The sequence below is a fragment of the Apus apus genome, chromosome 3 (assembly GCF_020740795.1).
Source record: "Apus apus isolate bApuApu2 chromosome 3, bApuApu2.pri.cur, whole genome shotgun sequence".
Classification (NCBI taxonomy): Eukaryota; Metazoa; Chordata; class Aves; order Apodiformes; family Apodidae; genus Apus; species Apus apus.
Window position 1 is genome coordinate 5,855,646 of NC_067284.1, and position 22,345 is coordinate 5,877,990.

At 35.7% G+C, this 22,345-nt stretch overlaps 1 protein-coding gene across 4 annotated transcripts in view; it reads right to left on the bottom strand.

Annotated features, from left to right (window-relative positions):
- The window catches only part of GRIK2 (glutamate ionotropic receptor kainate type subunit 2), a 358,302-nt gene that overhangs the window by 26,424 nt on the left and 309,533 nt on the right, over nt 1-22,345 (bottom strand). For all 4 annotated transcript variants that reach the window (XM_051614110.1, XM_051614111.1, XM_051614109.1 and 1 more), the window contains one exon: nt 4,285-4,510. In XM_051614110.1, the coding sequence (XP_051470070.1) occupies nt 4,285-4,510 (226 nt within the window). The remainder of the gene's footprint in view (nt 1-4,284; nt 4,511-22,345) is intronic.

Here is a 22,345-nt window from a genome sequence, read left to right on the forward strand (position 1 = left end):
TTGTATAATGTAAGACTTATCTTGGCAATGAAATATTGGTAGCTTGATCCATCTGGCATGTTGACCCCAAAATACATTGCTTAATTTCATTTGTATCCTGAAAATTGTATTTCACCCTCATGTACAGTGAAGAGTCTCTATATAGTTGTCAGAGTTAACAATTTTTAAGTGGACATTTAAATATTAACGATCTCAGTGTCAAAGCCATTGCAGCATTTTTCAGAACATCTTAATGGTCCATTGCCATGGAAAGTGAAGGGGTACAAAGGTCTTTTCCAACCTTGGTGGTTCTCTGATTCTATGATCACAGCCAGGAAAAGCTAAGTCAAAAAACTATAAAACATGTAGAGTCAGGTAACACATTTAACTGTCTATGTTTTACAACTGAGGTATTAATGTTAGTAGCACAATTTATTATCTTGCAAAAACTGCACAGGAAGAAATTATTAAAAAATTTATATTGTGCCCTTTTCTCAAACTCTTTTTACCTCACCACTATCAGATATTATAGGAACATCACTGCTATACAGGCTAAAGCCCCCTCTTAATTTAAGCCTGTAACTTTCCACAGCTCAACAATCAGAGAGAAACAGTAATGACTACCTCCAGTTTCTTGTACGTGCCATATCTCTCAAACACTAGTTTCTACTTTGTATTTCTTAAGAGTTAGAATAAACATATGCACATTTTAAGGAAGATTTACACCTACCATTTCTTATTTTTAAAATGTCAAAGGCATTGCTCTGCATGTATCTCCACATGTCCAGAGTTTGTCTGACATGCACAGGATAGTCCTGGGTTGCCATGTAAATGCAGATCATCTGAAATGTGTAGTAGATCTGCTCATTCTGGAACGAGTTTGACATGTACACTTCAGGTGTACTTAACATGTACTTAAGGTTCAACACAGAAGCAACTGGCAATTCAGTAGCAAATCTGCCGAAGCCAGATGGAAAGCAGCCTGCTGTCTAACATGCTGAAGAGAAACAGGAATTTGGAAAAGAAATAAGAACCTGAAACCACTCCAGAGAGATGAAGATTTGCTTCTTTTTTTTTTTTCCAAGACATGATTTCAAATATGTTTCTTCCAAATGAAGAGTAGTTCAAAAGTAGCTTTGCAGAAAATTAAGCCTTAATATAAGCTAAATTTCTAACCTTTCATGTGGTTCACTTCACATTCACAATGATGTTAATAAATACTCATTATGGAAAATAACATTTGTCACATAATATTATTGTGTTTTATGCTATGTTGGCTGTAAGAAAGCCATATTAACTGTGTCTCAGCAGGACATGAAAAGTGTGATTCTGGATAGACTTTTTTTCTCACAAAATAAGTTACATTTTAACTTTGATAAGGACACCATAAGAATATGGAAGTATCCTGAAAATGTAGGGATCCTTTGCCATGGTAAATTTACCCCAACTGGGAATTATTCAAGACTAAGCCTAATTTTAAACACCTTTATCATGCATGATGAAGAAATGGGACATTTATAACTACTGAAAGTGATAAGTAACATTTTAAAGTGTCCATCATTAAAACCAGAAGATATTCTAAAGGGTTTATCTCCCTCCTCCGCTCCAGCTCCACTTTATTTGCTTTCTGTGCCAAAAGTTCTCTAGTAAAGCAAGTGGTACTTTCCTGGTTACAAACCTGTACACAAAGTTGCAAGGATAGAAAAGAAACTGGAACAAACACAATCCCAGTTACAAGTAAGTTCTCATTATCTGCTCCAAAATATCAGTTGTGGGCAAACATCTCATCCTAGATCTTGTCCTTCCCTTCTCGTGTTACTATAAATGAAGTATTTCTAGGCCAGGACCAGAGATGGCTGACTGAAAATGAATTCAAGCATATATAAGAATGTTACCTTCATTTATAAACATGTATCATAATTCCTTGTATGTATAAGTCATCAAATTCACTATCTCTAGTTTATTTTTCAGTGCTCTGGGTGTCGTATGTGACATATTAACTAAAGCTAACAACAAAGATACCACACAGAATGCTAAAGGTGATCCTACTTTGTACCAAAAGTACATCATTTCCTTCATCAAGCTACATTTTAGCAATGTAAACATTGTTTACTTCACAAGTTCTTTTAGAAGGATTCAAATAATCCTGTATACTCGTATTTTGCTTCTTCAGTATGTTTGAAAGGCATTGGTACCTATTCATTGTCTGATCTGCTGGTTTTTCCTCTTGTGCAACTTTCTTTCTCTGAACTTAAACCTTTCACATCATAAGCAGAGAGCTTTTACTGTAGTACTCTAAGCTGGTACTGTATTTGGGTGGTTGCATTTTCCAAGTTATTATCTTATCATAAACTACTCTGATAACCTATTTTTTTTTTTTCTGTTAGCAAAGCTTTTAGTTTTTCTCCTTGTAACTACTTAGATTCAAGTAAATTGTGTTCTCACTATTAGTTTTCAAAAAGAACAAGGTATGTCACTCCTATTTCCTTTGATGCTGTTCTCCAAAAGTAACAAAATCCATTTGATTGTATTCAACATAAGGCCTGTACCTGCTGTATTCTACAAATTCAATCTTATATGAAAAACTTCTGCAACTTCAAGACACTATTCCAGGATAAGCTGGATGATAATGAAAAAAAATATAAAAAAATAAAAATAAAGTGGGTATTCTTTTACAAACTTGCTGAAATGACACCTATACCTTTCAGATACTGTGTATCTCACATAAATAATTCTGATTTGTTCTATTCAGACATCTGTTTCTTTCCAAATAAACAAATGCAGCAACATGTGCTTTGTGAAACTACTACACTGTAAGTTTCCAAGCACTTCTAAGCTCCTGGAGAAACTCAAACACAAAAAGGAAGCCTACAGATGGTAGAAGCAAGGACAAGTAGCCTCAGAGGACTACAGAGAAACCATCCAAACAGCCAGGGATCAGGTTAGAAAAGCTAAAACTCTGACATCAAGGGCAATAAGAAAAGCTACTATAGGTATGTCAGCTATAGAAGGAAGACTAGGGAAAACATAGGACCTCTCTGGAAGGAAATGGGAGACCTGGTTACCCAGGATATGGAGAAGGCTGAGGTACTCAGTGACTTTTTTGCCTCAGTCTTCACTAACGAGCGCACAAGCCACACTGCTCAACTCTCAGAAGGCAAGGGCAGGGACTGGGGGAATGGAGAACCACCAAGAATAAGGGCAGATCAGGTTATACACCATCCAAGGAACACGAAGTTGCACAACTCCGTGGGACCTTATTAGGTACATCCAAGGGTCCTGAGGGAACTAGCAGATGAAGTTGAAAAGACACTATCCATGATATCTGGAGAAGCTGCTACAGTCTGCTGAAGTTCCCACTGACTGGAAAAGGGAAACAGTGAATGAAACCTCAGCAAGTTTGCTATTGACACTGAACTGTGTGGTGTGGGTGACACGCTGGAGGGAACGGATGCCATCCAGAGTGACCTTGACATGCATGAGATGTGGGCTCGTGCAAACTTCATAATTTCAACAAGGCCAAAAGCAAGGTTTTGCACCTGGGTCAGGGCAATCTGAAGCATAATTACAGCTTGGGAGTAGAACAGATTGAGAACAGCCCTGAGGAGAAGGACTTGGGAGTGTTGCTTGATGAGAAGCTTAACATAAGCTGGCAATGGTCACTGAAATTATTGTATCCCATCCTGCAGATTCTAGCAGACAAGCTAATGTCTGCAGTTGGCAACTGCAACTTGCAGCTAAAGTATTGCACCTAGTCAAGAACACCTGACTTGGAAAATATTTGCAAGATTGGAATTGCTCTGCAAAACCGTATTCCACAAGGTTAATTCAGTATTTCTTTTGTCTGTGGATTAAACACGACATGTTATGGAATCTTTCAACCTCTTTTAAGAATCTCAGTGATTAGCCTTCTCAGTATACAAGTATTACCCCAACTGCCTATTGCAAGCCTTCATTCTCTAAAGAGAGACATAAACTTTTAAAAAACTTTTCTCAGTAAAATAAAGTGCTGTGAAAAGTACTTGTTGTCATTGTCGTCGATCTTATGGAAGGCACCATATAAGAGAAATCTACCATATGAAAATGTCCAATTGTTTATAAAATAACTATTTTTTTTCTGCTTAGAAAATTGAATGAAATGGACATACGTTGATAAAACATGTAATATTTTTCCCAGGTCAGAGAAAGAGAATGAGAAAAAAATGTTAGCAATTTAGAGAAGGCAACAATGTATCAGGGATTTTCGGTGCTACTGCAGCAACTAAGATTAATGAACAGAGAACAAATGGTTGACACACAACCTACCCATGGGAGTTCCAACGCCATAACCTTTTGAGTCTATCAGGCCTCCAATCTGTGTTAGGTTACAGTTCCGTTGTGTGACAAACTCAATGGTTGTCGACTCCATTAAAAATGCATAATCAGAGGTAAGCACACGCTGGATACCTTCTTCATTGCTTTTGACAAGTACTGACTGTCTCCTGCTACTCATGAAGGCCCACATCTTGTCGTAAGTGGAGATTTTGGATTTCTGAAAAACAAATGTTAGTCGCAACGTGAATAACAATAATACACTTAGAAGAGTGAAAGCAAATCCTCGTGTTGCACACTGCGCTCTTAATGTATTTTACTATGCATTAGGTTTTACTAAGCTATTCTTCTTAGGGTGCCTGTACCTTTCATCTCATCTGTACCTCTCCTCTTGCCTGTGTAAAACTAAACAGCTGGACATATTCTGACAAAAAATGCACAGTTTCTGTTGTTTATCTGGTCTCTATTGTTTGTATTTTTTTAATGCAGGAGGAAGGCCTTTAAATATTAGAAATCAGTGGGCAGTATTTCACTGTACACAAGTTCATCAGCAACACTGATGAGTAATATAGGATAATCTGTAATTTCTGGCACTTTTGAATTTTTTTCTTGTATTTCAATCACTCAGCTACTTCTGAGCAATTCTGAAAACCTAATGCACAGTGTGGTAAGCTGAAACACTAAGAGCACTTACAGGTGGCAGGATATGGAGCAAACGTTTGTGAGGAAGAGGGCAGCAAATATTTTATCCATGATACACTGAAAAAATACTTTGAAAAATAATTAATTAAGAGGTGCTATCACACTCTGGTCATACTACTGGTAGCTTGCTATTCCAAAGTTGACTACTAAAAGTCCTAAAAATTTGTATGTGTTTTCTGTTTTATTATTCCCAGAATGCAAAGAACTGTTGTGACAGGAAGAGAGAGACAGTAGTTTGGAACAAAGTGATGTTGTGTAGCTGTAGAGAAGTTAGTTCTTTTCTTTCATCTCAGCTTCTTTAAAAAAACCTATATTAACTTTTCTCATCTTTGTAAAATAGTGATCAAGAAGTGATAACCATTCGATAAATTGAAGATTTTAGAAGTACTGGATATGTTATATTACATTTAGCTCATCTGTTTAATATTTCAAATTCAAGATGTATCAGAAAATGTTCAGTAATGTTAATTCTTGTCTAGTACATACAATGTAGAAACAGAGCATGAAAACTAGTATAATAAGACTTTTTAAGGAGTCTTTTTTTTTAATGTCAGCTTTAAAAACAGCATTGCCTTCAGCTCTGGTGTAGATACTAAACAAAGATTGACACCACAAGCCATTCTGAATTTCTAATGATTGGCAGCCATAAATTCTGCCCCAGAGTAGAGTTAGCAGTGTATGTGAAATTAAAATAACATTTATTTAGAAAAAAAAAAAAACAACACATTACTTTATCCCCCTACAGAGCTACAATCCAAGAGTTATTTCACTCTGCCTGAGGACTTAGCAAATCAAGCATTTGAACTAACTCTAATGTCAGTGTTAACAAAACTGAAGAATTTGAAGACTCTGCATGGACACATTGTTACTGAACTGAGCATAGTCTGTGGTTAATTGGAAAGATTTTTAGTAACAATGATAGGGGAATTAATTTCTTTTCACAAGATACTGTGAATGCATAGAATAGAGAAGACCAAATAGATATGGTCTCTCCTCATAGGGCTTGTTTCAAAAAACAATTAATTATTGCAAGCATTTAATATTGCACTGTAACAAAATACTCTTTAAGCAATGCACATCAGCTCTGTAGGAATCTAACTTACTCTGTAATACAAAAAGGATGGCAAATGAACCTTTTGCAAGATTTGTAAATTTTTACCAAGAACCTATATTTAAATATTTTTACATACATTCTTCACCCAGCATACAAACCTAACATTATAACCACTAGAAACAGCATGAGCAAAAGAAAAAATTGTCAAAGAAAATGATTATAGTAAACTTTTAGATACCAATTGCTGACACAAATAAGGTAAAATAAAAAATAAAGACTTAATTGTAACACATATGCATCTCTATATTTCTGAGGAAAACAAACAAACAAACAAACACACAAAAAAAAACAACAACACAAAAAAACCCCAAAAACAAAAAACAAGATGGAAAAACTGTTACTAGGGGGATGGTTTCTCTCTGTTGAACAGTTGGAACACTTGCCTACAGGATAGATGGGGAGAGGCTTTTAACCAGAGAGGGTAGTGATAGGATGAGGGGTAATGGTAGTGTAGACTTAGGTTAGACATAAGGAAGAAATTCTTCATCATGAGGGTAGCAAGGCACTGGAAGTGGTTGCCCAGGGAGGCTGCAGATGCACCCCTGTCTGGAGGTGTTCAAGGCCAGGTTGCCTTCAAGGCAGCCTGGTCTAGTGTGAGCTGTCCCCGTTCATAGCAAGGAGGTTGGAACCTGATGATCTTTAAGGCGCCTTCCAACCTTAACATTCTATAATTCTGTGTGAAAAAAAATACAATATCCTCTAAAGGACAGAGTGCTCCTATTATGACAACTGATTTAATCAGATTGGATGAAGCCACAGCTACTATTGAAAAAGAAGGGAAACAATCACCAACAAAATAAGAGAAAGGTCCTGCACAGGGTAGCTTGCTTAGTGGAATAATTAAAACAAACAAACAAACAAACAAAAAAGGGTAAAAAGTCTACAAATGAATAGTGAGATTGTAGAAGGTAACACAAACCCTAGAACATCAGTACACATGGCTCACCACTGTGAAGCTGAGAAGAGTGATAGAAAGTGCACAGTGATCTCTCAGTATTCTTGTATAGGTGGAACACCACAGTGTTTTTGCACTGCTTTCTTCCACCCCTAAAACTAAGTCAGAACTAAAATGATACCAAGAGACCATCTATTTATGACCCCTAAATTCTGACTAGTGCTTAGAAATTCGTAGCCAAAAAAAAGTGCATAGTACAAGTTATGGAATTTATTACATGCAAAAGAGAATATTTCAACTGAAAAAGAAAAAAAATGTTTGATTCAGGAAAATACAACCACAAATGGCTTTCCTCAGTGTTTGGCAAAGTACTCAGCAGACTCAAGTGACTAAAATCAAGAAGCCAGAATAATCAGGAGCAGAGGAGCCCATTTGACATTGAACTAAAGAGATTGACACTCCAGTATATACAGTATATACAATTTGCTTCTTGTGGTTGCAGTTGTGTCATTCATAGTGATAGAATGAGATGCTGAAATTTGCATTATGTTTCCATCTTCTTTCACTGTGTGCAAATCAATCTTGTTAATCAACTTATATACTCCATCAATGAAGTGTATTATTTTATCTGGGTTAGTTCACCATATTGTTTCATCTAACTGGAAATCACTGTCTGGAAATCCAGCCTAACTTGAAGTCAACTGGAAATGATGTCTGTATCAGATAACCGGTGGTGACATGATTTATCATGCTTGTGTTCCCTCAGTAACACTGAAGACAACGCAGGGCAGTAAGAAAGTTGCCTCTGCTTTGCAAGTCTTGAATTGCACTGGAATAAAGAGAGATAACTAGCAGGAAAGTTGGAAATAAAAAGTTTAAGCAAATTTAAAAAAAAAAAAAATCTCCCTGGTGCATAAAATTGTAGCTCTTACAATGATATTCAGAGGATACTGTCTATGACATACTCAGCATTCATAAATTAAAGATTGTGGGAAGATAATTGTGCATGTCAGGGACCAGAAAAGTAAGCATGACATAGGCTCTAAGTTAATCTAATGTCATATACAAATGTGAGGCTGGAAACAGAAGGAATCATCATTAGTGATGTGTTATTCACTGCTCTATACTGAAGCACTGCTTAGGAAACACCAATGACTGAGTAGTGAGATTCCAAACCACAAGGTTACAAAAATATTAGGACATTAAATGAATGCCAGTATAAACAAGGATCAAAGGACAAGGAAGCAGACCTCATGATACAAGACAAGACTGGATAAATGCACAGCAAAAATGTGCCAGGCAAATTCTGATATTTTTCTACATTATCAGACATTTTTTATTTTAATGATAGCTTCCAACTTCTTTCCTGGCTTCTAAAAGCATTTGGGTGTCACAGACAATGCTTCAGCTTTGCTTTCGCTCATGCAATATTTAAACTCAAAAGAGTAACAAAGGAAAAATTAAAAGTAATTGAGATTAAATTTTGGGGGGGGGGGGGGGGGGGGAAGTAAAAAATACTCAGAAGCCCAGTTCTTATATATTTATGAAAGCACTCTCTACCACTGCCTGTAACAGCTATGACTTCTGTTTTCCTGAGCATTGCATTGTTAGTAGACACAGGCCACTTTTAAGGTGGTTGGTTTATGGAGTTTTTTGTTAAGGCCAAAGGAACAACCATGCACATTTATTCTGACAGTCTGTAATATACAGACTATGAAATGCCACTTCTGAATTACTTCAGCAAGCTCATTACTTAGGTGTTTACACTAAGGAAAAGGATGGTATATGAGGAGTGCACTCATAAAGACCCATCCATATGAGCCTTAGCAAGGTGCCCAATGTGGTCTTTCACAACACCCCTGATGACAAGTTGGTAGGATGTGAACTGGACAGAGGGAACACCTACAGGTGGAGAATTGGCTGAGATATTGATCTTGAAAGGTGGTAGTTAATACCTCAAGACTAGATTGGCATCTGGTCATGAATCTCAGCTGAAAAGGATTTATGGAAGCAAGAGGACAGCAAACTGAAAGTAAGCAGCCCAGCCTTGCAGCTGGAAAGCAAACTGTGGACTGTATCAGCAAGACTATAGCCAGCAGAAAAAGGGATGTGATTAATCCACACTATGTAGCACTTGTCAAGTCACACCAGGAACACTGTGTCCAGTTTTGGTCCTCCAAGTTCAAGAGAGATGTTAAAATTTAAGTGTCCACCAAGGTGATCAGAAGGTTGGAATTCTTAACTTACAAAGGCAGATTGATGAAAATGGTGGTGTTCAACCTAGAATGGAAAGCTTATACAGAATCTAATCACATTTTCTATACCTAAAGAGAAGGTTAGAGAGAAGTTGAAGGTATTCTCATCATTAAGATGTTTGGTGACAGAAAAAGAATGGTCCAAGTGTTTAAGGAAGATTCTGGATGGGTATAAGAAAAAAAATTCTTCATCATGATAATAACTGAGCACTGGAACAGGTAGCCCAGGCAAGTAGTGAAATCAGTTCACTGGAAAAGGCTTGACATGGGCCTGAATAAACTAGTCTAAGGCCTTTCTTTTAATTAGGAAAGCAGATCTCCTCCAACAAAAGGAAGGGAACTCTAGAAGTCCCTTCCAAATTTGAGTTTTCATGCATTTCTGTGATATGTATGAGGTTATATACAGTAATAAGTGTTTCTGGAAACTTTAAATTTTGAAGTTGAGCAATTTCAAGGAAAAAAAAAATATATATATATAACTTCCTGTTAGGTGAAAAAAGCCCCAAACCAAACAAAAAAATAATTGTGAACCTTCGTAGTTTATGCATCAAACAAAAAGCAAGCCCATTATTAGCCAGAGAATCATGTTTTCCTCTTTTTTTAACTCTTCAGTCTTTTCAAATTTAATCCCAATTTTTTCATATATGGAACCTTGGAAATCCAAGCTGAACTCTCCATACAATACGTTAATTTTATTCATTCCTTATTAATTTGTGTAGGTCTGACGTTTAGTTTTGACACATGCCCTAAATCTGCGTAGCTGTGAAATAAGCTAGAAAATGAATTTTCTGGTGTTCTTAATAATGGAAAAAGCACTAATGTATCTGAAGACTTTTTCTAAGCATAAGAATGCTGGATGTTAAATTTAGGCGAAGAAAACATTGCAGATTATTTTCTTACGTCTCATAGATGTTCTAACACATTTGGGTTATGTCTCCAATATTTTAGGCCATAGAGGATTAGTACCATTAAAAGAGAGATAAACAACTTAATACATTTCAAATCATAATATGAAAAGATTAAGATTGAGAGAACAAACCAACAGTCTTAAGTAAAGGATGTTTTAGGAATTTTGGAACTGACCTTGAATTCAAAGATAAATCCATCTGAAGGAATTTTAACACTTGCATAAATGAAAATAAATTGTAAATAAACCTGAATAGCCTGCTCCTTTGCCTGAAATCTCACCAAATGGAAACCTGCAAAGGCTCATTGTTAATGTTCAAATAGCAATCAATGGCCAATGGTGTATTTGTTCCACTGTGCATTTTCATACTTGTTTCTGTAATTTATGTCTGTGTACTCTTTCTCCAAACTGCTTAACATTTCTGAAAGGGACAAAAATGGGATCCTGATCCTTGCAGGGACTCCTGAGCTAAACAGCAATATATGTCAATAATTATAAATATCAGAATCAGTTACAGAAATGTAAATGGAAGATACCAGATCTTACTAGTTTTTTTTGTTTTACATAGTATCAATACATGTTCTGTTTCCAGATATTTTGTTTTAAATAATCCATTTAAATTTGTTTTAGTAACCAAAATAAGCCTTAGCTAGTTCTACACTCCAAAAGCAAGTGCTGTTATTTGAGGCAGCAGAGGCAGTACATTTACCAATTTTGACATGGCTGAACACATTATGTATAAAATGCAATTTGGTCTTAATTGCAAATCTGCACCTGATGCCTCCATAATATCATATGATGCCATGGACATTCCAAATTCCTAATTCACATAAATGCAGTGTACGGTTTTGAATCACTGCTATAGGCTAAGGCATAGCTTTAACAAATCACTGTGCTAATCATTAGCATCTTAAGTATACTGAAAATATACATTCCTCCCCATGCTGGACAGCAGTCCAGACTTAAATCAGCTTAGCTGTCCTCTATCACCCAACAGACAGTGTTAATTCAAGTGAACTTCTGAGTATCATTTGATTTTCTCAGTAGATTAGCAACCAGTTATAAATACAAACTTTGTAGTACTGTTTTTTCTTTATTGTCTCCTAGGACTATAAGACTTGTGTTGTTTCCACCATTAAAGAAAATTGAAAGACATTCACTTTTTAAATCAGACTAATCTCATTGACTCTGACCCTCTGACCTCACAATATTTCTTTTCTTCTCTCCCCCCATTTTTTTTTTTTTGTTCCACCCCTGTTTTTTCAGAACTGCTGAGGCCTGAAAACCTCTAAGTGAACCAGCCGATTTAGATTTTATTGTGTCAGCATAAAAACAATAAAACCAATGCATAGAACACTCTCTCCTCCATAACAGCAGTTTTCATGGTCCATAGAGCACAAATGAAAAAAGGTAGGAAAGGTGTTTCTGCCAAGAATAGAGCTACAAGGAATGAAAAATGCAGCGCTCAGAGAAAGACATTTTTACTCTTGCCCCAATTGTGCTGACTTTTTGTTTTAAAAACCAAAGATTTTGAACAAATATTAAATATTTAAAGTAATTTATGGTTAAAAATTCCAGCCCTAATGCTGTTGAAATAAGCCTTCACTATCAGCTTTGACCTGGAAATAGCTAAGGATTTTATATCTCCAAAATCACTAATGGATTTCAGAAAACTTCCTTACCTTTTATACTAAAATGATTTATAGCTCTCTACTGAATTATAACTAATGTTACAATGGTTCTTTTTGTAAAATACTGTGGAACATGACAAGTCTGATATTTCTCTCACTTCTGTAGGTTTCCTGCTTTGCAAGTAGGAATAAGACATATAGCAAATTTAATCTGTTTCTAAAGCAGATCCTATATTCTGCATGTTCTGTAAGAATAAATCCACTTCTACTCACTCTTCTTGTTCTCAGATACAAACTGCAGTGCAAAACTCCACAATTCATTTGCACTGTATGTGGAAGCAATCATATTTTCCAAAAGCAGGGAGTGAATAGTTTCCTCATTAGAACTAAGAATGAAGTTCACAAATGCTACTTTAAATATTTACCTCTAACAGAGTGAGAGAGAATTGTTGCAATGCTATGATTTTAACAATTGTATCCTCACAGCATATAGATTAGCAGGGAAGGTGTTTGTGCAATGCTCTAAGCAAAATTAATATGCAATATGTCCAAAACAGACTGGTGTTGATGTGATCTGGAAGAAACTCATCAGGCAGCATCAGAAACCAAACTCACAGCATTCAAGATGTCTTTGAATGAGGAGAAGGGATAGAAAGACAATCAACTGTTACTTGCTAATTTGTTGTCCAAAACAGTTAGGACTAAATATTGTTTTGTTATCTTTACTTATTTAAAAAACTTAATGGAAGTTACATTGTCTTTTTGGTTTTTTTCTTTCTTTGCCACCTGTCAAGCAGCAGCATTAGCATTAGTTATTTAGCTACAATAATAGTCATCAAAACCAATCTAGTGGTACAGACAGACAAGTGGGTTTTTCCCCACCGTAAATTTCCACCATCAGTTCATTTGCCAGAACTAACAACACTCTGAACATTCAGAATAGTCAATAATTTCAAGCACTACTTCACAAAAAAGCTCACATAAAATATTTGTTAGGCATAGATCAGCATAAACTACCACTGAAGTATTCTGCAGTGGGGTTTTGATTTAGTATTCAGTACTTTTTTTTACTAAAGTAAACAAATTAAGAACAACACTGGACCATATATACTAGCTAAGAACAACTGAGTCTTTCTCTGTACCAGTCTGACCTTGGTCACTAGAAAATTGGAGTTAATTCAGGCAAACAGGATTGATGCCATATGTGGTTAATATCAAAGGTATAGAAGAGTGGTAGGACACTGATCAGGAGAACTGTTGGTTTGTTAGCAAATCTGTCAGGCCTTGGAATAATTCTGGCAGTTTTATCTTGAGACACCTGTAGCCTCCTAAGCAATGGTCTTAAGAAGATAAGCAACATAACATTTAAGGACTTGTTTTCCTCAATGCAGGGATTAAATGTTACAGTAAAAGGTACACAAACTTTTCAGCACAACTGGTCACTGAAGAAAGAATCACTAATTATTAATCTAGATTCACAGGTGAATTTACATGTGCTCAATTAGTGATCCGCACAGAAAATACAAGCAATAGCAGAGCAATAGAGAGTATTTTTTTAGAACTGATACATGGAGTCCCTATCCAACTTTTCAGAAGCTGATGGAGAAAAATGTGGTGCCAGCAAAATTGCACAACATGTCCAAAGTTAGACTAAGATATAATTCATGTGTTTATTTACATACCATGATATGGACATCTTTCATAGGTGAGCATAGGCTGCCTAAACAGCTGGTAGTATGGCTCAACAGAGAATGGGTATAATATGGCTTTTGAAGAATAAGGAAATTCCACAAAGCCTGTGTTTAATTTATAATTTGCAAGAGCCAAAACAGAAATGTATGGCAGAGCAGAGTGGAAAGGATTCTCCTTTCAGCATTATGAAACAGTGTATTCTGGTTTTGTCGGAAGTACTGAAAATTAGCAGGAAAAAAAGGAATTGGGAATTTCCAAGAAAAGAAAAAGGAAGGGAAAGTTCATCATTAGTTTCAGTTTTGACAATCCAGTGACTTAAAGCAGTCATATTAGTGTTTTCAGTTAAATAGCACACCAAAACTTAGCCAAAGGCAGTACTAGAACATCTTAGGCTAATTCTGTGCCAATTACTAATTTCAATATTACTTATTGCAATGGCCTTAATAGACAACTGAACTGTGAAGGACCATTCTTAAATAAATTTTTAAAAAGGTATTATTTTATGTCATCTCCTGAAACTACTGAATTTAAATTCCAATATTTAAAACGCTTTTGTAAAGAACAAAATAAATTAATAATTAATGCACTATATTTCCACTGCCTTCTGTATCAACTACAGAAATTTGTGCTGTTCAAAATCTATCTCCAAAACATATAGTTTGAAGTTTCAGTAGAACCTTGGCTATTATATCTCCTTTAGGATTAAACTAGACTGAACTTTAAATTGCAAATGTAATTTTAATTTGAGTACATTTCACGTTGTCTGTGGGAACAGATTCTTATTTCTGTGACAACACTGAAGTGGTCTATCAGGTCTGCACTGGGAAGTGATATGGTATGGCCTAAGAATTGCAGCCTGGAAATTATAAACTATTTCTTCCCATTTTCAGCATTTTCTGACTGCAATTAAGGTACAAACTGAAGTCCAACTGACAAAAATCAAAGTTAATATAATACTAACATTGAGCCATATTAATGAGAACAGGGAAATTAGAAGTTAGAATAACATGAACTTCCCTTAGTCCATATTGCTTTTCAAGTGTTTTGCTACTTGAGAAAATATGGCAGGTACATATTCCACTGAGAACTTCCCATGTGAAACTTCAGTGATAACCTAAACAGTTAAATCAGTGATCATTTAAGCCTACACAGTCTACACACTGTACTACACAGATCAAATTTCTACAAGACAAACTTTCATTAAAAAGCTAGTACTCTACTCTGATATTTATCATTTACACAAATATTGTACAAATCAGAGAAAAGGAAAAAAAAAAGGATGTAATTGATAAGTACTTGTTTTACTTTCCTCAAAAGTTGGAGGTTCTTCAAAGACTCTCAAATGCTTGATATATGCAAAAAAACTTATTCCTGTCTTATAGAAAATCTTAGTATTTAAGCAATTTCAGACACACTGAATCACAATTAGAAGTAGAAGAAACAGTGAAATCAAGTTTCAAAAATGCATTACATAGTAATCTATGAGGAACAAAGTAGACAGAGTTACAGGGAAAAATAAGAGAGAGAAATATTTCATATTTATTTTGCTTGGCAGAAAACAGAAGAAAATAGTAAAAATCAAAATTTAACCATGCAAAATTTGCTTTGCAAAATTTGCTTTGCAAAAATTACTTTTCCTAGAGAATTCCTGAGCTGGTATAAACATTTTTGTGGCATTCAGCAACGTAACACCATGTGAGCTCCAAAAATGCTTTGATTATATTGTAACCTTTCTAAAGAAATATTTCTACTAATTGCCACAGTAGAAAACTTATATCATTGACTAAAATATTAATTTACATTTATGTATTTATAGTTATCTCTTGTAAAAGTAGTTACACTTTATTTTCTATGAATTTTGGGGGATGCACAGAATTTTGTATCAAGAATGTAATACTTCAAACATTACTTGAAATAATTACCCTGTGGCATGTGACACCTGAGTTCTGAAATACAGTCAAGAGGAGGAACAGATATGTGACATTTTATACTGACATGCTCTGGTGAAATCCATGTGCCATCCCAGAAATATTGTATGGGCTGGTATGTAATATCATAACTCTTAGAATTTTGTTACATTAATTATTGGATGGCATTATCAGAACTGCTAAAGATTCCAGACATTTCCTCAATGGAGATGCTTGCTGTAGCTTGGCATTACAGTACAGGTTCTGCAATTCCCCTGTCAAGCTGTAAGTTGATCAATTGGACATCAAAATAATTCTGTTATTCATCCCCTAACAAGCTAATGTGAAACACAATTTCTTATGAAGTTCGAGCATCCATTAAGTTAAGTTTAGCTAAATTTATATTCATGTCTTTAGTATCTAACCTGCTTACCAAAACAAACCAGCCTTTTCTGGATGCCACCAAATTATTCATCTGAGCTGTTTCAAATAATAACAAGTAGGACTGTAGTGTTTGACGTTATTCCCTATTTTGTTGTTTTAGAAAAGTAAATTAAAATTTAACTAAACTGTTTCTGAAAAGCCAGAAAATTCCATTCTAGAGGAATTTTTGGAAACTATCATAGAATCACAGAATGCCACGTTGGAAGGTACCTCAAGGATCATCTGGTCCAACCTTTCTAGATACTACTACAGTTTATATAAGATTCCTCAGCACCCTGTCAAGCTGAGACTTAAAACTATCCAACATGGGGCAATGTACCACTTCCCTTGGGAGACTATTCCAGTGTTTAACTGTCCTCATGATGAAAAATTTACTAATAAATATAATATAAATCTATTATATATAAATATATAATAATATACTACTAAATCACTAATTTATGAACAACTAAACTAAACTAAGCTCAATATAAACAATTATTATAATATCAGTTTAAACTGTTACCTGTGACTGACTTCATGTTCTGCTGTTTATATTTATCACAGAAAACTGAACAAAATGGCAATAATAATAAACAGAAAGCACAGTACACTAACAGAATTTAGCCTACATTTTATGCCATAACACTTGCATTTCTTTGTTTTCTGTATAGTTTGACAAAAATACTCGCACCAATAATGCTTGTGATTGTGTTTTTGCTCATGTTACTGATGTCACTGTCAATGTGTTATTGCAGTTATATTGCTTCAGGTGACCTTTCACTACTCACAGATAGGATTGCAGAGATCACCTGAGAGTTGTAAGAAAGCCACTGTGCTGGGGAAATGTGTTCCAAGAAAAGCAGCCAAAGCACTAATGGTACCAACAGCTTCCAACAGGACAAAGGGAACAAAACCTTCTGGGGAAGGGACTAATTTCATCTCTACTTTGAATATTGATCATCAGCTGATGCTGCTTAAAATGGTGCCAATTACCATACTAAGTTTTACAAATGAGGACCCAGGTCAGCAGTTGGACTGATGCACCATTAGTATCATTTACAATAAATAGCTACAGATAAGTGAGATACATTATCTGTCAGCAACACAAATAATAAAGAAAAATAACCTGCTATAAGGTGTATAGCTGCATAAAAATCTCTTCATTTTAGTCAGAAAACCCTAATCAATTATTATTGTTTCACCTTAGCAATACTTAACTTCAGTGGTGTGCATCAGCACTCTGCATTCAATGTCATTTCTCAAATGGGGACAAGTACTATAATCTTATAAATTTGCATTTATATTCTTTTAATTTGATTCTGGTTGATGCTTATCTGACAAAGTGGCACTGAATCTTCTAGGAAGGTGCCAATTTACGGAAGGTGTCTGGGAAGAGCACACTCATGTTCATCATGACAGATGTGATAGCATCTGTTGATTAACACACTCTGTCCATTCAGATGTAATTCTAGGATTGTTGTGGGTTTTGTTTTTTTTTCCTAGCAAATATATGCTATAGCTAATTTTATCCTATGAGAATGTAAAATAACCAGATACTATGGTATCCCTGGAAGGTCTTTTTCCCTTTTAATCCAATGAGCTAACTCTGAAACTAAGTCTGATGAAACAGCAAACAAAAAAAATTATACCCAAGCTTCCATCCCATAATCACAGCATTTTCTTTGTATTATAAGTCTCCATTGTGTTTTGTTTTTTTTTCATTTTGAATAAAATGAAAGTATAAAGAAAATCCCAGAAACTTGTCAATTTGATCTTCTTACTCAAGGATTACATAATCATACAGCATGATTCTTCTGGTTCTGTCTGCTATTAGCTATTATCCTAACAGGACTTGTATTTTCTTCAGTATTGGGCTCAGAAAGCAAAACAAAATGAAAAAAAACAACATGTAAACAAACAAAACAAACCCCAACAAAATAAAAAAAACAACCTCTAAGCCTGACCCTTAAAACAATTTTCTAGCTTGAGTTAAAGAGTGCTAAAAATTTGAAATGGCTCATCTTCCATTCCAGGGGGAACATAGCTGACAGAAACCAGTAAGGGAAGGAAGAAGCAGCTCATTTTCTGTTGTTAATGTAACTACTGTCCCCTCCCTGAATCCTTTTTTGAAGACTTCTTCCAAGCAAGGCCTATTTAAGGTGCAGTGATTCAAATACACACAGAACATGCAAGTAAAATGTCAAGGCTAGTTCGACTTCTGTGAGAGGAGGTGCATATTCTACATATGACCACAGTCATCACAAAGTCACAGAATTGTTGAGGTTGGAAGGAACCTCTGGAGAACACCTGGGCAAAATCTAGTAGAGCAGGTTGCCTAGAACATTGGTCAAGGTCTGAATACCTTTTGGGATGGAGACTCTGGGCAACCTGTTCCAGTGCTTACCCCTCACAGAAAATACTGTTTTTTCTCCCGTTCAGGTGGAATTTCTCATATTTCAATTTGTGTTCATTGCCACTTCTTTCATTGAGTACCACTGAGGAAAGCCTGGCTCCATTTTCTTTACATCCTCCCATGAAGTATTTATAAATGTCAGTCAATGCCCCCACCCCCAACCTTTCTCTCTTCCAGGCTAAACAAACACAGGTGTCTCAGCCTCTCTTATAATTACAGATGCTTCAGTTCTTTCATGCACTTTGTTGCCCTTCATTGGACTTCCTTTGACACTGTCTCACTTGTACCAGGGAGCCCAGAACTGGATGCAGCACCTCAGGTGTGTCTCACAAGTACTAAATGGAAGGGACAGATCACCTTCCTTAACACACTGGTAATATTCTGTCTAATGCAGCCCAGTTGGTCAGCCTTCCAACCTGAACTAATATATGGTGTTAAGCCCTCCCAGGTGCAGGTTTTTAGCATTTTCAGTTGTTAACCTCCATGAGATCCCTGCCTGGCCATTTCTGCAGCCTGTTGAGGTTCCTCTGAATGATAGCACAACCATCTATCAACCAGTCCTCCAAGTTTTGTAACATCTGTAAACACTCTGAGGGTCCACTCTGTTCTACCATCCAGGTCATTAATGAGTCTCTGTAGGACCTAATATTGACCCTGGGGACAATCTGTGACAGATCTCCAGCTGGACTTCAAATTGTTCATAACAACCCTTTGAATCTGGCAGTTCAACTAGTTTCCAGTCCACCTCACTCTCCACTTATCTGATCCATAATGAGTTCATAGGTACCCTTCACCAAGAACACAGAAGAACAGTTTTGTGTCCTTACCTTGTGTGGATCTCTCCTTTGAAGTCCTGCAAAGGCATTTAAAATAACCTGCAGAAAAAAATCTCCTTTGGACTTTCAGATTTCTGCTACACTGAAGAGACATCTTGTTTATATACTAATTTTCCTAAATGTCCAAGTACAAAAAGTAAACATTTATCTCCATTTATCTCTATCACTGCACTGTTTTTCTTGCTAACTATGACTTGGTTTAAACGTCTATTCCTTCTTATTTTGTTTCCAGCTTCTCTACTGCTTACATATACTAGGTTGCTAACATTTTGAGAAGATAAAACAGTATCCCTGATGCCCCAAACCTATGAGTAAAAGTAAATAATTTTAAACCTTCCTTTTTCTATCTCTAGAAAAGTTACTGAAATCAGCCTTAGGAAGATCAGTTTCTTTGTTCAAAACCAAGATTTCATCATTCTGCTTTAACTTTCTCTGATTTTTTTCCCCTATCTCTCTTCCTGTTGATTATGAGCAATAATTTCTTTTTCCTTTATCTTAATATTCCAGTTTTGAGTGCTCGTCTTAAAAAGCTTCACTGAGAATTCTTTACAACTTGTCCAATGTGCCTTAGCAATATAAATCTGACTTTCAGACCTTGTGTCTTGCTTTAAAACTTTCACTTTGTTTTAAATCACTAGCTTAGGGTTGTTTTTTTGTTGTTGTTTTATTTGTTTCATTTACCTGCATCAAAATACTTTTTGTTCACCTCAACGGTTTTGACCCTCACTCACCTATAGTATGACTAACACCTAAAGTAGAGCTGTATCAAACATTTGCTTTGACCAGCTCATTATTTTTCCACTTTGTTCTATTTGTTCTTATTTTTATTTTCTCTGACTCTTTTTCAATATGTATGAATTTACTTCAGACTGGAAGCCAACAAGAGGTTTACATCAATCTTATTTTCTCCTCCCTTAAACAAGCTTTATGTAAGTAATGTGAAATACCACAGCCACATTGCAGCACCTTTTCTTCTGGATTGCAGGACATCCCATTTACTTGAAGTATCAAATGATGGAGAAGGGACTAAGACAAGGTCATGCATAAGTTTGTCTTTGGGTTCATCCTTTTGACCTTAAAGATGATGATTAAGCTATTTCTTACTATCTACACAGCTGTCATGGACCAATTTACAGGTTGTGAGCTACTCTTCCTACAAAGCTACTCCATTACTACAAAGATGTTGTGCTGAGAAAGAAGATAGCTGGTAAATTACACCCATCAATAAAGTACACCAGATCACTGAAGCCATAGAATAGTTTGAGTTGGAAGAAACCTTAAAGGTCATCTAGTTCCAACCCCCCTGTATGGGCAGGGACACCTCCCACCAGACCAGCTGACTCCAAGCCCCATCCAACCTGCTCTTAAAGGCATCCAGGGATGGGGCTTCCACAGCTTCCCTAGGCAACCTGTTCTAGCGTCTCACCACCCTCACACTAAAGAATTTCCTCCAAATGTCTAACCTTAATCTCTCCTCTTCCAGGTTTTATCCGTTATCTCTTGTCTTCTCACTACAAGCCCTTGTAAAAAATCCCTCTCCAGCTTTCCTGTAGGTCCCCTTCAGATACTAGAAAGCCTCTATAAGGTCCACCTGGAGCCTCCTCTTCTCCAGGCTGAACAGCCCAAACTCTCTCAGCCTGTCTTCATAGCAGAGCTGCTCCAGCCCTCTAATGATCTTCAGGACTCTTCTCTGGACTTTCTCCATGAGCTCCATGCTTGTTTTTTTTCAATTTTTTCTCAAATATCCTGCAAGGTATAATTAATTTTAATTGGGTTCTCTTAATTCTAATAATCATTCACAAATCGAAAATAAAGCTATTTTGCTTTTAATACTTGTGTTTAAATAAATTATTTTATTATTGTTTTTGTCATCTCAGGATCTATATTTTCTGAGAGAAAATTAAAATATCACACACTTACAGGAAATTTTGTCTCTTTTCTACTACTATGTAAACAAATAGAAGACCTGTATGCTATTAATTTCAAACATTATTTATGTCTATATTACCCCCACTACATAAAATTTTTATAGATATTGATGTTTCAAAAAGGAAATTCCTACAAGTCTTCTGCATCTGTGAGGTGAGGAAAGTGTTTTGGTATCTAAAATATTTCTTCAGGGCAAGAAAATCAGAGCAAAAGGACAATCAATATATTGTTGTCATACAGCTCTTGAAATCCTTTTTAAGGGTCCAGGACAAAGCCTTTTTACTTTCTTTTAAACGTTCCTTATTTTCAGAAAATCAATCATCGTTAAGTGAAAACATTAGTTTTCCATTTCTTTATGCATCACTGCCAACCCCTCCACTTTAAAGCCACTAGTGACATTCATATAAAGGGGTTCTTGACATTCAGAATCACTGTGTCTTCTTATTAAAGGGAGATAAACTCTAGAAACAGTTTTAAATAGAGCATAAAATCATAGTTAAACTCATTGAATATGGAGATTATTTTAAAGACATTTTCTTTATGACTACATTCTTTTCTTCAGTGAAATACTCCTACTAGTTCAAATCCCCAAATCAGCTAATTCTTAGTCCTTAGGAACAAAATATCTGCCAAAAAAATCTTTATATAAATATACAGATGTATCCCTCTGTGTGTGTTGTTATGTGTGTAATTATATGTATGGATGTATTTGTGTGTGCTTTTATTTTTATAATTTACTTCTCACAGATACTAGATGAAGAACTGAATTTCAGTAGACTAAATAATTAGGTTTGACAGCTGTAACCCTTTATATGTAGCAGCTTCTCTTGAGCCTCCTATATTTTCTGGAAGAGGTAAGGAAGGAGTTAGGCACTTTGGATCTAGAAGAACTTCATAAAATCTGAAGGAGAAGATACTGAGGGTTTGCAATACAGCTCTTAAGATTTTATGGATAGTAACTCCAGTGAATTTGTACAATATTTGGACTTACATTCAATGATTCTCAGATATATGCAGTGCCTGCTACATCCAACTGGTCAAATCACTTTCTTTGTGTCCACTTACATTTCTGCTCCTTTCTTCTCAAAGGTACCCAAAAATTAGTATCTCCTTATAAATCTACAATAACCTGCAAGAGGGAGGTGTCTGAGAAGCTTTAAACTATCTCCTTTGAATACTCTTTGGAAGCAAGCTGCTCATTATCCTTTCAAACACATAACCTGTGGCTGGAAAGCTAGAGGTCATCTGAATAGATCAAGATACAATCTGTAATGAGAAAAAAATACTGACATAGTGGAATTTGTTGTTCAGGTGAGGGAAGAGAATTACTATGTTTTTCTTTATTCTA